Source organism: Camelina sativa, chromosome 16 (assembly GCF_000633955.1).
Source record: "Camelina sativa cultivar DH55 chromosome 16, Cs, whole genome shotgun sequence".
In the NCBI taxonomy this organism is placed as follows: Eukaryota; Viridiplantae; Streptophyta; class Magnoliopsida; order Brassicales; family Brassicaceae; genus Camelina; species Camelina sativa.
The window spans coordinates 9,963,226-9,978,493 of record NC_025700.1 but is presented as its reverse complement, the minus strand read 5'-3'; the positions used below and the strand labels follow the sequence as shown (position 1 = coordinate 9,978,493).

Below are 15,268 nucleotides of genomic sequence, written 5' to 3'. Positions count from 1 at the left end.
TTTTTTGCTAAAAGTAATTATTTTTTAACTTAGAAAAATAATGAAAATTAAATCATACATGAGATTTAATAATTTAAATTAAAGAAAGTCTTTAGCATATAATTACTTATTAAAATATGTGTTGATTGTTTAGCTTTCTTTTATTTAACATACATTAAATATTTTAAAAAGATTTTGCTTTTGGATGTGCGTTATTTGAAAATACACTTGGTAATAGATAGTTAAACAAATATTGCGGTCCATGAGTTAATGTCCCACCTAAGAAACTGCAACCAGATTTACTTTTCTTCTTTCTTAAAAATGCAAATGAACCAAAACTTTGTTGATTGGTGTATAAAATGAATTTTAGAAAAACGCACTTTGAAAACCGCATAATTAGTGTCTCTATTCAAGACCATATTCATTTTTGGGGCTGTGGACAAGTTATTTTCAGTGAATTTATAAAAAAGATATTTTTTGTAGACAAGTTGAGCCGATAGACAAATTATCAAGTACATAGTGACAGACAAGTTTGTGGACAAGTTGTTTTGTTGTTTGTGGACAAATTGGTTTTTTTTTGTTTTCGGATCTATAATAGACAAGTTGGTTTTGGTGTTTGTGGACAAGTTCTTTTGTTGTTTGTGGACAAATTGGTTTTTTTTTGTTTTCGGATCTATAATAGACAAGTTGGTTTTGGTGTTTGTGGACAAGTTCTTTTGTTGTTTGTGGACAAATTGGTTTTTTTTTGTTTTCGGATCTATAATAGACAAGTTGGTTTTGGTGTTTGTGGACAAGTTCTTTTGTTGTTTGTGGACAAATTGGTTTTTTTTTGTTTTCGGATCTATAATAGACAAGTTGGTTTTGGTGTTTGTGGACAAGTTCTTTTGTTGTTTGTGGACAAATTGGTTTTTTTTTGTTTTCGGATCTATAATAGACAAGTTGGTTTTGGTGTTTGTGGACAAGTTCTTTTGTTGTTTGTGGACAAATTGGTTTTTTTTTGTTTTCGGATCTATAATAGACAAGTTGGTTTTGGTGTTTGTGGACAAGTTCTTTTGTTGTTTGTGGACAAATTGGTTTTTTTTTGTTTTCGGATCTATAATAGACAAGTTGGTTTTGGTGTTTGTGGACAAGTTTCAATTTGTTAAGGTTGTAGACATATTTTTTAGTAGACAAGTTAGTTTTGTTGTTTATTGATAACTTTCAATTTTTAGGTCTATAAAAATGAATCTGGACAACATTCTAAGATCTTAGTAGACAATTATGAAATCGATGGACAAGTTGTAAATATATCCATAAAAAATTAGACATCACAAAAAAATATAATTTTGAAATGATGAGGTCCATCTCCTCGATGCCGCCACTGTTGGTTTTGTGATTCATCATGAAAGGATAAACCAAGGATAAATAAAAAAAGGTTATCGATTAGGGTCAAAGATGGGATAATGTAAGATGAAAATTATTATACTTACACTATATTATGGAACACATATGCAAAAAAACGAAAAATTGTGGTGGTTCTCACGTCGGAGGGAATTTTCAGAGATTAAAACAATGAAAAGAAATAAAAGGTCTTGTTGTGTTTGTCGATTTGTTGTTTTTAGAGAAATTGAGAGATAAACAATGGAAGAAAGAAAGAAAGAGAAATGGAGTGTCCCTTCTGAGTGATAAACAATGAAGAGAGAGAGAAAAAAAAAGTGTTGGTTTCATTTATTATTAAAGTTTTTTTAAAAAAAATATGGAAAATTAGTCAAGGTTAATTTAATCATTTAATGATGTAAATGTGGTATTTGTGAAAAACAGTTATGAAATATGGTAGATGAAATGAGAAAAGTTTTTGAATGTGGTATATTTGTTAAAAAAAACTCTATTTAATTTGTAGCTACCAAGATATAGAGACATCGGCCACGTGGCTGTGTTGAAGACGGAAGGAAACACTCTTTTCTGAATCCCGAACTCTTTCACCAGAAATTGCGTTCTTAATATATCAGTATCTTTGGAAAATTGAAGATCAAACCATGTTTGTAGTATTAGTTTCAAAAAAAAAACCATGTTTGTAGTAAAGTGTGAAACATTGTGCTAGTTAAGAGTTTACATAATTAATTAAAAAAATTATCTGTGTCACTTATTTTGATTAATCATATAAGAAGAATAATATTGTACATACTTAATTTAATTTTAATGTAGAGTAACATTTTTAAAAAATGAAACTTAGGATATGTTGGTATTACAATATACGAACAGGAAATAATATACCATGATCTTATTGAATCTTGATCACACAGGTGATGCCATAAAATATTGGTACGCTTTGACCACTCCTACAACTGCACCAGCCACAACCACCATGGCTGCCACACCCTCAACTACTCTCTTCCTCCATAATCTTTGCCTCAATGAGGCAAACTTACTATGAAATTCACCTACACAGTTTGGTGAATTTCTCATATCATCATCTACTTTAGAGTGTGATGTGACTCTCTTCAAAGCATCCAAGGGACCAGCTGCTATTGGGTTTGTCTTTGGCATTGTCACATACAAAACTCCCTTTGAGAACTTTGCACGAATTTCATTTCTTCTGCAATTTTTTGCAACTTTTGTTTCTTTCCTGAACCTAATTGATTTGTTTTGGTCTACCGGACAGCCTCCTGTTATTGTAAGTATACCACTGTTGTTGATCTGTATTTTAAGATGCTCCTTCTTCAAACCTATACAAACCCCAAGTCCATTTTTCAATAATAAAAAGTATAGTATTTGGTTTTTTTCTTTAGCCCTACATTGAATTAAATAATTAATCTTGTGTCCTAAACTGAAAATACTATACATATATTTAAAACTATATATTTTTATTTTATTATTAGTTTGATAAAATAACTATAAAACTAGTATCCGATTAATCTTTCCTAAATTTTCGTTAGACACTAGGTACTCCATCCCGAACGTCCAACTAACACCTTTCAAAATTTTGAACAAAGTTTATATACGATTCGTCTACATTTCTAGCTAGATTCAGCAATACTAACCAAATAAATTACATGGAATCAAAGAAAACGAGAAGCAGTGTACCAACGTGGAAGCAAAGTATAATTAGAATATCTTTGGAGAAAGTGGGAAACAAATAGCAATGTGGAATCAAAATAGAGAAAAGATTTTGGAACAATATTATGTTATGAAATTTCAGTTGAAAAGAGATTTATGTAGCAAATTGCAATGCAGCTTTTCAATATAGTAACTATAATATAAGTTTTTTTCTTTGGTAGAGTTGAATATATAACAGTTACTTTTTTTTTCTTCCATCAGAAAAATTATGTTAAAAGTTTTTATATCAAATCATGTGAGATAAAAATCAGAATGTATAATCGAAATGCTAAATTTACAGTAATTATGAACGAAAGATTAATGTACCTGATGGAAGATGTAGCTCAAGAATGTCGATGTCCTCTGTTCTCTTCCATCGACAAAATGGTTCGATTTCATCGTAAAAGTGCATGGATCCAACTTCCATATTTAGTGCCATATCTTTCCAAAATGTCAATGAGACAAACAAAATATTGCTAAGAATCTCTCTCTAGTTTCTAATTTTGTTGGGAATATGATTGATGATTGCGAAGATGACCCATATAATTACTTCTTTTTATATTCTTTTTACGTGCTAGGAGTTTCTCTTCCAGGATTTCCTATGTATTAAATGATTCGTTTACTACCCATAAAGATTTGCTTTAATGTTTTTTTATTTAATTATCTCTCTGAAGTTTATGTATACTTAGTTGTAGTTGTATCTGGTGTCCTTCACGTGCACAAATCTTCATATATGTGGTTCTAGAGATTCTTTATTCTTTTCATGTTCTCTTTTTAAAATATTGCGCTTTATTATCGTTTTAGGAGCTAGACCACACTTTTTGTGTTTTCACATGTTCTTTAAATCAAGTTTAGTTAGGGTTTTCTTCCGAATTCTATATGGTTTTGATGTTGTTTTCTTTTTTTCTAGTTAACTAGATTTTAATCCACGCTACATCGCGTGCATATAATTTATATTATTATTTATATTTATATTGTATTTGTTTGTTAAATGTTGAATGTTTTCCAAATAGAGTAATAACTAAATTTTCCGACCGTTTCTATAACTAAATATTTATATTAATTTTTTAACCCGCAATATACTTCGTAACCATTTGTTCGTTATATTTAGTTTGTTTTGTTTAGTGTTTGAGATTTTGTTTTGATTTTTAATTCTTATAACCAAAAATAAGGGATCTAAATACATAGTAAGTCATTTATATGCTATGATTAAGTCACATTTTTCATAATAATTTAATTATTTTACACAATCTTAGTTAAATCAACTTAATTTTTATATGTCAAATATTCTAATATTAATAGTGTTGACAAATAATAAAATGAGGATTTAACTCTGTTTGCACAAATTTAATAATATTTTATTAATTCCAACATGTCCTCTTTATAATCCATCTACTATATATAATTTTATATAGTATTTAAAAAAATTTTGATTTTACATATTCATAATATTTTAAAATTTTATTAAGTTCATATATATTAATTAGAATATTAAAATAAATGTGAATTGAAGTTATTTTAACGTTAAAATCAAAGCGTACAGGTTTTGGAAAACAAAGCAGAAATAAAATTGTTGTTTTCTTTGTTTGCAAAAGATTCAGAGATGTGGTTAAATATATCATAGTTTTTGTTTCCATATTGATTATGCTGTATTTTTTTTAAGTTGGAATGGTATGTAAAATATATAAACAAAATTTGAAGTAATGTTTTTTTTTGAAAATATTTAGGGATTAACTTTATGAATAAGTTTTTAAATAAGTACAAATAAAATGATAGAATCCAAAACGTACTTCAAAAATGTATATATAGATTTTTGGATGTTAAAAAATTCCACTTTAGTTTTAGTAATAGAGACAATAATTTGTCTTGTTTTGTTTTTTGGGACAAAAAAAATTGTCTTGTTTGTATTGGATTCGATCCCCCAAGTAAATAGTTTTTTTTTTGTTTATCAAAAACAGATTTTGCATGATCTCTACCGTAATCATGCCTAAAATGAATAAAAATAATGTTTTTTTGATCGATCATCGAAGCAAAATATTTCCCATTATTTTGCCAGTATTAATTTGACTCTTGAAAGTTTATAACATCTGATTTGAATGAATATTCACATTTTCTTCGAATTACATACAAAACCTTTATCTCGGTCTTCTTCGGACCAAAATCTAGTAGTATATTTGTATATTGAAATTTTGTTTATTAAATTTTTTGAATTTAGTGAAATTCTATTAAGCATTCCGGCTTCATATAATTCGAGTAAAGTCAAAGTTCGGTTTAGATAAATTGAGACATAAAATTTCTATAGTTTGGATTGGTCTGATAGTTTAGTGAATTTCGGATCGGTTTGGTAATCGTTCGATTGGGTTATTTTTCCCAGCCAAAAAAGCATAATAAATCAAATGACATCGATGAAACGGTACCGTTTAAACGCGCTTTATCAGCCTAAGCTTCGTTCGTAATCCCCAATTCGAAACCCTAGCTAGCACCATAATTTCACCAGAGATCAAAAGATGGCTATAGCACGAACTGGAGTTTACGTTGATGATTACCTTGAGTGTAAGATCCAAATTTTCGTAAAATTTGCATAAATCTCTCAGCTCGATTTAGGTTTTTTTTTTTTTAATTCAATTCTGGAATCGTAAATTCGAATTCTTGTAGATGCCAGCACTTTCCCTGCAGAGCTTCAAAGACTTCTTAATACAGTTCGTGAACTAGACGAGAGATCTCAGTGTGAGATCCTTATTACTAGATTTGTTCTCTCTTGCGTTTTGTTTCTTTGCGGAATTGATTTATGATGTTGTGTTTTTTTGTTGTTGGAAGCGCTTATAAATCAGACAAGGCAGCAAACCAAGTATTGCTTAGGGCTTGCCTCACAGAGTTCTAAGAAGGGTAATAATGGCAGTCATTACAATAATGGGCTTGATGACGAGGAAACAATTGAGAAAATGCGTAAAGAGATTGAGTCTAGTCAGGAAAATGCGTTAAGTTTGTGTACCGAGAAGGTCTTATTGGCCCGACAGGCTTATGATCTTGTAAGTGCTTTCTTTTGCTATTTAAGTTTGTTGGCTCCTTCAGAATTTAGCTTAATGGCTTTGATTATGATTTTTTTTTGCTAGCACATGCAATGTGTAAGAATAGAGCGTTAGTTCACTCAAAATCTTGAAATGTAACTTTGTTGCTTAAAAAGTTGAATATAGCAGCTCCTTTAGTTGTTTTAGCCTAATGTATTGTGATGGTAATTACTATGTTTACTCCGGTTGTAGATAGACAGTCATGTAAAACGACTTGATGAAGATCTAAATAACTTCGCAGAAGATTTAAAGCAAGGTATGTGATATCAACCCAGGAGCTTTCTAATTACTACTGTCATCTTAAGGGGATTGATTAGAATTATGTCTTTATTATCTGATCGCTTTTCTCACTAACTATTCCAAGAATCATGTAAAATCATGGGTCAGTTGATTGATTGAGATTAATCGGTTGGTAATTGATTGAGCACGCCATGTTAGGACAGAACGTGGAGCTAATTTATATTCTCCTTTTCTTTACTAAAAGGTTTGATGAGAAGCATATGAGGTAGGGAGTTATGTTTGTGAGAGGACAGGGGTTCTACACCTTGTTGGACGCAAGAGTAAATCTCTTGTGGGTGTTCGTCTTGTTTTGTCAATAAAAAGGTCACATTTGCTTGTATCTCTTGTAAAACTTCCTCTAGGACAACCTCCCTAAGGGTTAGCAAAAACATGCTTTCCACCTGTATAAACATCAGTCAGTGCACAACGATTAGTGTTAAGCTTCAGAGAAACAGAAATTATCATCTTTCCTCTTGTCAAATCATAAGTGGCCTTATTTTCATTTTTCTCTAGTGGTCATATGTGAAACTTTTAACTGATGCTTTGCGTAAAGTAGTTAAAGTTGTTTATTAATGGTGTCCACTATGTTTATTGTATATTTATTCTTTCGTTACACTTCTCTGTCAGAGGGAAAAATTCCACAAGACGAGCCCTCTGTTCTTCCGCCGCTACCTATAGTTCCTAAACAGGAAAAGCGTAAGTCCTTCTATAGCACACCTCAGTCCAAGAAGATTGATTACAGAGATAGAGACTGGGATCGTGACAGGGATTTTGAGCTCATGCCTCCTCCAGGAAGCAATAGGAAAGACCTCACCCCTATTGACGAGCAGCCAATTGATCCTAACGAACCAACATACTGTGTCTGCCATCAGGTCTTGAATACATAAAAGTATGTGGGTTTTCTGATCCTGTTTTGATCTTTGGTTAACACTTTTGTTAATGTTTTTTCAGGTGTCTTTTGGAGACATGATTGCCTGTGACAATGAGAATGTGAGTCTTGTTCTGCTAGTATCTAATTTTCTATCTTAAAGTGTTTAACCATTTTTTATAACCATAACCATGTGATCGTTTCTTGTTTGGACAGTGCCAAGGAGGTGAATGGTTTCACTATACATGTGTTGGCCTCACACCTGAGACCAGATTCAAAGGGAAATGGTATTGCCCCACCTGCAGGCTCCTACCACAGTCGCATTAATATCATTTGTGCCTGTTAAAAAGGTATTGCTTTAATATTAGCATCAATCATCAGAACAAAGGTCTTCTCCTGCAATTTCCATGCATGTGTAGCTAATATAAGACATGCATATGTATGGAAATTTGCAATAAGTTACGATATTAATTCACATAGGTGCCAATGGTATCATCTTTGGCACCTTCGCTTCATGACCAATCTCATCTTTGTTGCTACTAAAACATGTAGTAAATGCTTCTAGAATGAGAAAACATCATGTTTTTTTGTACACCTCGGGTTAATTCTTGGAGCTTATATTTTTTGTTGTACATGATTGTAGTTTGGGCTGTTGATGCGCCTTTGAAAATTGATCAAATTGACATGTTTGTTTACCCCAAAAGGTAGTTTAAAATCACAGTGATTCCTACGAGATGTCTAACTTCTACAAGGTCAAAATCAAATCCTAAACATATTGTCAACAATGGATTAGTCCGCTTTATCCTTAAAATCATTACCAAACCTTAAAATCATTTATCTGCATCTTTGCAACAGCCAAATACATTTACCTTCTTTCAATTATATGGTCAATCAATGTAACCATCCTATATAGTAAAGATAAAGTAGTATAATAGCCTCAAAATTCAAATCTAATAAGACCAAAATGACATTTATTTGTTCACGGATTTTTTCACAGTCTCAACTCTCAACTATACTGTATAAAATGATTTGAAAATGCATATCACTAGATCTAGAGAGAGAGAATGGGGCCCAATTGCAACCAATAAAGAGCGGTGAGTTTTTCGAGTCAAGAAATTTGAATTTTCAATCTACGATCTATTTTTTTCGTTTCTCAAGCACGAGAAAATATAATTGCTAAATAAATAAATAAAGAGATTCATATTACACATGGCGACAAATAACATTGAAAAAGACAAGACACAGAGCTTCAACAAAATAAAGAAGCGGACAGGACACACAAAGAAAAACCTAAAAACCCCAAAACATATTTTGAAAAATGTGTTATCTGTTGAACCGCGGGATTTTTCTTTTGTAGATTTCGCAGTGTCCGCCAAACTCTCACACTTTTGATTTGTTTTCAATCCGAGGTTTCATTTTGCTTCTACGTCTACTTCTTTTGCTTTTGGATTCTCAGAAAATCTTCGAAGGTTTCATCTTTGTACGGTCGAAGCAAAGAAGTAGTTCAAGTAGAAGAAACAGGGTACGGATCTGTTTCAGAGATTCATCTTCTTTAATGTTTGCTATTTTCTCTGGAAGTTGTCTGATTTCCCAATTAGCTGTCTGTGTCCGAGATTCACGGTTCTATGGTCCTTTTTTTATTTTTATTTTCCTTTGGGCGGAAAGTGATGAGATTTGAAAATCTTGGTTAAAAGTTTGTTTATTTATGACTTAAAATGGCAAATCTTATGTTGTTGGTTTGATTTTCTTCTTGTGTGGTGCAGTTGGAGTAATGGGTTTGTCTTGAATTTTTGTTCTTTTCTCTTGAAGTTGTCTGATTTCGAATTTAGTTGTCTGGTTCTCTCATATTCCTTGTATATGGTCTTTAATCCTGGTCTGACTCGAGTATGGAAGGATGATATTTGGAAAATGTTAGCTAAAGTTTATGAACTTTAAAGAATAAGTCTGATGTTGTTGCCTTGGTGTGATTTTGTCTTTTCTGGTGCAGTTGGAGTAATGGGTTTGAATCTGAATCCAGTTTTGCGACAAGAATTGGCTAATCTTGACAAAGACACAGAGAGTCGTAAATCAGCAATGAAAGCTCTTAAGTCTTATGTGAAGGACTTGGATTCAAAGGCCATTCCTGGTTTTCTAGCACAAGTCTTTGAGACTAAAGAAACTAACTCTTTGTCTGGTGAATACACCATTTCGCTTTATGAGATACTTGCTCGTGTTCATGGACCCAACATTGTTCCCCAGATTGATACAATCATGTCCACCATTGTCAAGACTTTGGCTTCAAGTGCTGGTTCTTTCCCTCTTCAACAAGCTTGTTCTAAAGTTATTCCGGCAATTGCTCGATACGGGATTGATCCGACAACCAAAGAAGATAAGAAACAACTCATAATCCACTCCTTGTGTAAGCCTCTTATGGATTCTCTATTGGGTTCTCAGGAGAGCCTCACTTCAGGGTCTGCTCTATGTCTTAAGGCTCTTGTGGATTGTGACAACTGGCGATTTGCTTCGGACGAGATGGTGAACAGGGTTTGCCAAAACGTTGTAGTTGCATTGGACTCAAACTCCAACCAAACACATGTTCAGATGGGTCTGGTTATGTCACTTGCCAAACATAATCCTTTGATCGTTGAAGCCTATGCAAGGTTGTTGATACACACAGGACTGCGAATTCTGAGTTTCGGGGTTTCTGAAGGAAACTCACAGAAGCGGTTATCAGCAGTCCAAATGTTGAACTTCCTAATGAAGTGCTTGGACCCGAGAAGCATATACTCCGAAGTTGAGTTGATAATCAAAGAAATGGAGAGGTGCCAATCTGACCAAATGGCTTACGTCAGAGGAGCTGCTTATGAAGCAATGATGACTTCAAAAAGAATAGCTGGAGAGCTCGAGTCCAAGATGGACAAGGGGTGTCGTTCTGTTACGGGTTCGAACTTCGGTCGAAGACACTGTCCATCCAATGCCAACGGTCATTTTCCTGATGACTCCTTATCACCTGAATCACAAACTGTAGGTTCGTTCAGCGGATATGATTCTCCGGTTGACTCCTCGCCTATTTCACATACTTCTTGTAACTCTGAATATGATCGGCGGAGTGTGAATCGCAAGCTTTGGAGGCCTGATCAGAATGGAGGAGGGGTTGATATCTCTTTGAAGGATGGTCTTTTCTCCGGTATAACTAAAGGAAGCACCAATGTCTCGGATTCACCTCTTGTCCCGTATGATACTTGTGAAAATGGAGATGAATTTGAAGGGTTTCTAATGCAAAGTTTGAGAAACAACCAGCTGCAAAACACCATTCCTAGTCCTCAGGTCAGCATCAATCCATATTTGTTATATGATTGCTAGTTTCGGTTGTGTTAAACATTTCTGACTTTTTTGATGCACAGAGACAGCTTCCACGACGCATCAATGCTGAAGACATCAACATCTTCACCACTCCAAGGAAGCTCATCAGTTCTCTTCAATATTTTGATGATGCTGACTTAGATCATTCAGACATCCAAAGTCCAACATTGAGAAGCAGGACCAGAGAGAAAACCATAGAATCTCAAAAGACTCCTAAACTAAGAAGGCGATTTCCAACCATGGCGGAAACAATGTCATCAACGGGCACATTTAGTGAAGACACACCTCAAACTCATATGATAACAGGTAGTAAAAAGAATATGAGCTATGCCAAATTCGTTATTGCCATATCTTTTGTTGTTGTGGCTCTCTTTACAATTGTGGTCTTTATGGTGAATCAAGATGATGATGTTGGTTACTACAATGTTCCTACATGATTTACGTTTACTTTAATCCTAGTGTAGTTTACTTATCAACGTGTTGGTTGTTTGTTAAGAACTCTGTACAAGATTTTGAATATTCTTCTACTTGTTCTCAATTTGTTTTGTATGAAAATCTGTTGAGTTAAACAATGTTTGTATAAATGTGGCAAGATATTAGTAAAGGAGAAGACCAAGAGAGTAAGAAAACTATGATTGAATATGATATAGGGTATAATGCAGTAAGAAAACGTTCATCTACGTTACCATTCTACTATTCATATATTTTTTTTTTATACTATTTTACTATTCATATCTTATAGTGTCCTTATCGCCAAATTAACAATACTAAAAGCTTGCATATGATATTTCATAAATAAATAAAAAAAACACAAAGAACAGTGAACAGTCATGATGAGATTATTAGAGACTAACTAGTTTAAATGCTGCGGTTGCGGATACAAGTTTGCGATTTATTTAACCGGTTAAACGGTTGGAAATGGGTGTGTGTTTTGAGACTCTTATAACTGGTTGAAGTTTAACAAAAAAAAGTTACGCAAAAATATAATAGACAAAATGTTTAAAAACACTTATGAAGATTCTAATTTATGAAGATTTTATTAACTCGATTTGTGGACGTTTAATGTCGATTTGGATTTACAAATAAGATGGTTAGAGTTTATATTTTATAATTAGAATAAAATTATATGTCGGTTTGGGTTTATAAATAAGGTGGTTAGGGTTTAGATTTTACAATTAGAAGGAAGTTATATGTCCAATTGGGTTTACAAAAGAACGGTTTAAATTAATAATTTAATAATTAATTATACAGATTTTATTTAGTTATTTTAGAAGGGGTGAATGCAGTGGTTGGGGTGAACCAAGTATTGTTTTTTTTTTGTGCCTCAACATCAACTATTTATTATCCAAAAACATTACATCCAAATGGAAAGAAACATAAATTCCCCTCCATAGAATTACACCAAATGCAATGAGTCGATCTAGTATCACCCTGAATCACTAGGCGGATCCAACGCTAGCCAAGAACCATTGCATTTTTTTACCACAACGAGATAAATAACACACCACAACTCGGTATGAAATCATCTCTTAAACCACCTAAGAAAACCCTATGACACGAAAACAACTACTAACATAGAGAAGACCAAATCCTACACTGAAGAACAAAGCAATTCCAAGCTATTAGAACCTCATGATCTGCAAGTAGAACTTGTCCCAATAGCATCAACACCCATAGGCGCAGTATCAGAAAACTTGGTTTCTCTGACTTTCATTGTTCCGGTCCTAAGCCAAAAACGGACCATACATCCGACTGACCCGACCAAGAGACGTGAAACAAAACTAGCATGAACAGAGGCTTCTCCGAACTAACCACACAATAACCAGAATGCTAATACCTAAACATTAGAGATTGGAGCACATATTAGCATAGCTTCACCTCACGGTGCATTTTTGGATTGGCCACATCGCATCAGTCTTGTTGTCTCGCTTCTTGACTGGACTGACACCAGAAAGTTGATGAAGCTCTCGAGGAACGCCGACTTTGAGGAAGTTCTCAAATCTCGTCCACCGACGCACACAGAAATCTCCCCAACAACCGGAAAACTCTAAGGCCCGACTCAACCATTAAACTCTGGTCAGCTAGGACCTCCGACAGAAGGTTAGACACCTTGAAGCTGCAAAGAAGGCCGCCCGGAGCTGCTTTGAACCACCACCATTCTCCCGGAGAGGAGAGAGAGCCGAGATCTCTCTCTGTAGCGTTAGCTGCCGCATCATCACAAAGTCGCGGTTGAAACCTCCTTGGCACGACTAGAGAGGAAGAGATCGAGTCTCCCAACTACTAATACAACTGGAAAAAGAAGAAAAGCAGAAAAGCAGAGCCCTCTCACACCGTCAGCGAAGTCTCGGGCGGCGGAGAGGCAAACGAACCTCAGGCGGCGGCGGTTTGTAGAACTAGGGTTTTTTTGAAGAAGAAGGGTTTTAGAGGTGCAAAGAAAGGTTATACGGTGAATCAAGTATTGTTAAAAAAGAAAAAAAAAAGCCATCATCTTGAGATAAAATCAGTATCAAAAAAGAAAATCTTTAGTGATAAAAAAAAAAAGAAGGCCTGCGACGCGTATTTGGGACCGTATCTAATCACATCTCACAATGGGGGAGAAAGAAAGAAACCCTCGTCATACATATCTCTGCCCCCTTACCCCCACAGAAACAAAACCCTTTGCTTTCGTTTCGTTTCGTTTCGTTTAGCCAACAACATTTTTTTATTCCCCAAAACTTAGCTAAAACCCCCGCAGCCATTGGTTTCTCCTTCAACGCACAAGCACACAACCATCAACCATGGCGGTCGATCAACAAACTCAGATTCAACTGTCCTTCATCCTAGGCCCCGATTCTTCCCACTTCGAAACCCTAATTTCTCACCTCATGTCTTCTTCAAACGAACAGCGCTCCCACGCCGAGTCTGTCTTCAATCTCTGCAAACAAACACAACCCGACTCGCTCGCTTTGAAGCTCGTTCAATCTCTCAACTCATCTCCCAATCTCGAGCTTCGTGCTATGTCTGCTGTTTTGCTTCGGAAACAGCTCACCCGTTCTGGAGACGCCGACGACGATTCCGCTTTTATCTACCCTCGTATCGCTGAATCCACTCGTCCGACTCTCAAGTCTCTTCTCCTCGCGTCTCTCCAGCAGGAGAGTTNTTCGTTTAGCCAACAACATATTATTCCCCAAAACTAGCTAAAACCCCCGCAGCCATTGGTTTCTCCTTCAACGCACAAGCACAAGCACAACCATCAACCATGGCGGTCGATCAACAAACTCAGATTCAACTGTCCTTCATCCTCGGCCCCGATTCTTCCCACTTCGAAACCCTAATTTCTCACCTCATGTCTTCTTCAAACGAACAGCGCTCCCACGCCGAGTCTCTCTTCAATCTCTGCAAACAAACACAACCCGACTCGCTCGCTTTGAAGCTCGTTCAATCTCTCAACTCATCTCCCAGTCTCGACCTTCGTGCTATGTCCGCTGTTTTGCTTCGGAAACAACTCACCCGTTCTGGAGACGGCGACGACGATTCCACTTTTATCTACCCTCGCATTGCTGAATCCACTCGTTTGACTCTCAAGTCTCTTCTCCTCGCGTCTCTGCAGCAGGAGAGTGCTAAATCTATAGCTAAGAAGGTTTGCGATACTATCTCTGAACTTGCGTCTGCGATTTTACCGGAGAATGGATGGCCCGAGTTACTTCCCTTCATGTTCCAGTGCGTTGTTGCTTCTTCGGATAACCCGAATCTCCAGGAGTACGCTTTGTTGATTTTCTCTAGATTGGCTCAGTACATTGGTGAAACGTTGGTTCCTCACCTGACTACTCTACATTCTGTGTTTTCTCAGTCTTTAAGAAACTCCACATCTGCTGATGTTAGAATCGCGGCTTTGGGTGCTGCCATTAATTTTATCCAGTGTTTGTCAGAGCCTTCCGATAGGGATATTTTTCAAGATTTGTTGCCGTTGATGATGCAGACTTTGACTGAGGCATTGAATTCTGGGCAAGAAGCTACAGCACAGGAAGCCCTGGAGCTTCTCATTGAATTGGCTGGTACCGAACCGAGGTTTCTGAGGAGACAGCTTCTCGAAGTTGTTGGTTCAATGCTTCAGATTGCCGAAGCCGAGAGTTTAGAAGAAGGGACTAGGCACTTGGCTATAGAATTTGTCATTACATTGGCTGAGGCACGAGAAAGAGCTCCCGGCATGATTAGGAAATTGCCACACTTCATTAGCAAACTCTTTAGCGTGTTGATGCACATGCTTTTGGACATTGAGGATGACCCGGCATGGCACACTGCCGAGAATGAGGATGAAGATGCTGGCGAGACCACTAATTATGGTTTTGGACAAGAATGTCTGGACAGGCTTGCTATATCTTTGGGTGGGAATACTATTCTTCCTGTTGCCTCTCAAGTTTTCTCAGCTTTCTTCGCTGCTTCTGAGTGGCAGAAGCACCATGCTGCTCTCATTGCTCTTGCCCAAATTGCTGAAGGTTGCTCTAAGGTGAGGGTTGTTTCTCTTCTGGTTTAAATGTCTACGTTACTCAAAATGACTTTGGTGGTATACTATCCTCTAAAGTAGTCATTGTTGATTTTGGTTAAATTTCTTCAGGAGAGAATATAGAACTAGTAGATTTAGTAACAAAATTGTTTTATCCTCTACTACCTTCCACTT

The 15,268-nt window shown here is 35.6% G+C and overlaps 4 protein-coding genes across 6 annotated transcripts in view; 3 read left to right on the top strand and 1 right to left on the bottom strand.

The window, feature by feature from the left end:
• On the bottom strand, positions 2,124 to 3,599 carry LOC104750264. The gene is made up of 2 exons (XM_010472036.2): positions 3,382 to 3,599; positions 2,124 to 2,684 (listed from the first exon to the last, which is right to left on the bottom strand). Exons 1-2 carry the CDS (start codon positions 3,491 to 3,493, stop codon positions 2,254 to 2,256), a joined length of 543 nt encoding a protein of 180 aa, XP_010470338.1. The 5' UTR covers positions 3,494 to 3,599; the 3' UTR covers positions 2,124 to 2,253.
• Positions 5,472 to 7,901, top strand: LOC104750263 (PHD finger protein ING2). 2 transcript variants are annotated; one of them, XM_010472035.2, is made up of 8 exons: positions 5,472 to 5,607; positions 5,710 to 5,781; positions 5,872 to 6,083; positions 6,315 to 6,378; positions 7,029 to 7,097; positions 7,194 to 7,273; positions 7,353 to 7,391; positions 7,486 to 7,901. In XM_010472035.2, exons 1-8 carry the CDS (start codon positions 5,562 to 5,564, stop codon positions 7,594 to 7,596), a joined length of 693 nt encoding a protein of 230 aa, XP_010470337.1. In that variant the 5' UTR covers positions 5,472 to 5,561; the 3' UTR covers positions 7,597 to 7,901. The 2 variants fall into 2 exon arrangements, with proteins under 2 accessions (XP_010470337.1, XP_010470336.1); XM_010472034.2 differs by having other exon boundaries at positions 5,473 to 5,607; positions 7,029 to 7,273.
• Positions 7,982 to 11,178, top strand: LOC104750262. Of its 2 annotated transcripts, none has more exons than XM_010472033.2 (3): positions 7,982 to 8,791; positions 9,257 to 10,575; positions 10,659 to 11,178. In XM_010472033.2, the coding sequence occupies exons 2-3, from the start codon at positions 9,265 to 9,267 to the stop codon at positions 11,046 to 11,048; spliced, it is 1,701 nt and encodes a 566-aa protein (XP_010470335.1). In that variant the 5' UTR covers positions 7,982 to 8,791; positions 9,257 to 9,264; the 3' UTR covers positions 11,049 to 11,178. The 2 variants fall into 2 exon arrangements, with proteins under 2 accessions (XP_010470335.1, XP_010470334.1); XM_010472032.2 differs by having other exon boundaries at positions 10,653 to 11,178.
• The window catches only part of LOC104787309 (importin-5), a gene marked incomplete in the record, with an annotated part of 8,755 nt that continues 7,243 nt past the window's right edge, over positions 13,757 to 15,268 (top strand). Inside the window, 1 exon segment of the mRNA XM_019238317.1 lies at positions 13,757 to 15,093. Within this exon segment, the coding sequence (XP_019093862.1) occupies positions 13,850 to 15,093 (1,244 nt within the window).

What these genes read in the sequence shown, in the direction of transcription:
- LOC104750264 (XM_010472036.2), bottom strand. Translation starts at nt 3,493, where the DNA reads ATGGCACTAAATATGGAAGTTGGATCCATGCACTTTTACGATGAAATC. An exon ending in TGAGCTACATCTTCCATCAG is followed by an intron (nt 2,685 to 3,381) that starts GTACATTAATCT and finishes GGGTTTGTATAG; the next exon opens with GTTTGAAGAAGGAGCATCTT.
- LOC104750263 (XM_010472034.2), top strand. Translation starts at nt 5,562, where the DNA reads ATGGCTATAGCACGAACTGGAGTTTACGTTGATGATTACCTTGAGT. An exon ending in CGCAGAAGATTTAAAGCAAG is followed by an intron (nt 6,379 to 7,028) that starts GTATGTGATATC and finishes CTTCTCTGTCAG; the next exon opens with AGGGAAAAATTCCACAAGAC. An exon ending in TTGCCTGTGACAATGAGAAT is followed by an intron (nt 7,392 to 7,485) that starts GTGAGTCTTGTT and finishes TTGTTTGGACAG; the next exon opens with TGCCAAGGAGGTGAATGGTT.
- LOC104750262 (XM_010472032.2), top strand. Translation starts at nt 9,265, where the DNA reads ATGGGTTTGAATCTGAATCCAGTTTTGCGACAAGAATTGGCTAATCTT. An exon ending in ACACCATTCCTAGTCCTCAG is followed by an intron (nt 10,576 to 10,652) that starts GTCAGCATCAAT and finishes TTTGATGCACAG; the next exon opens with AGACAGCTTCCACGACGCAT.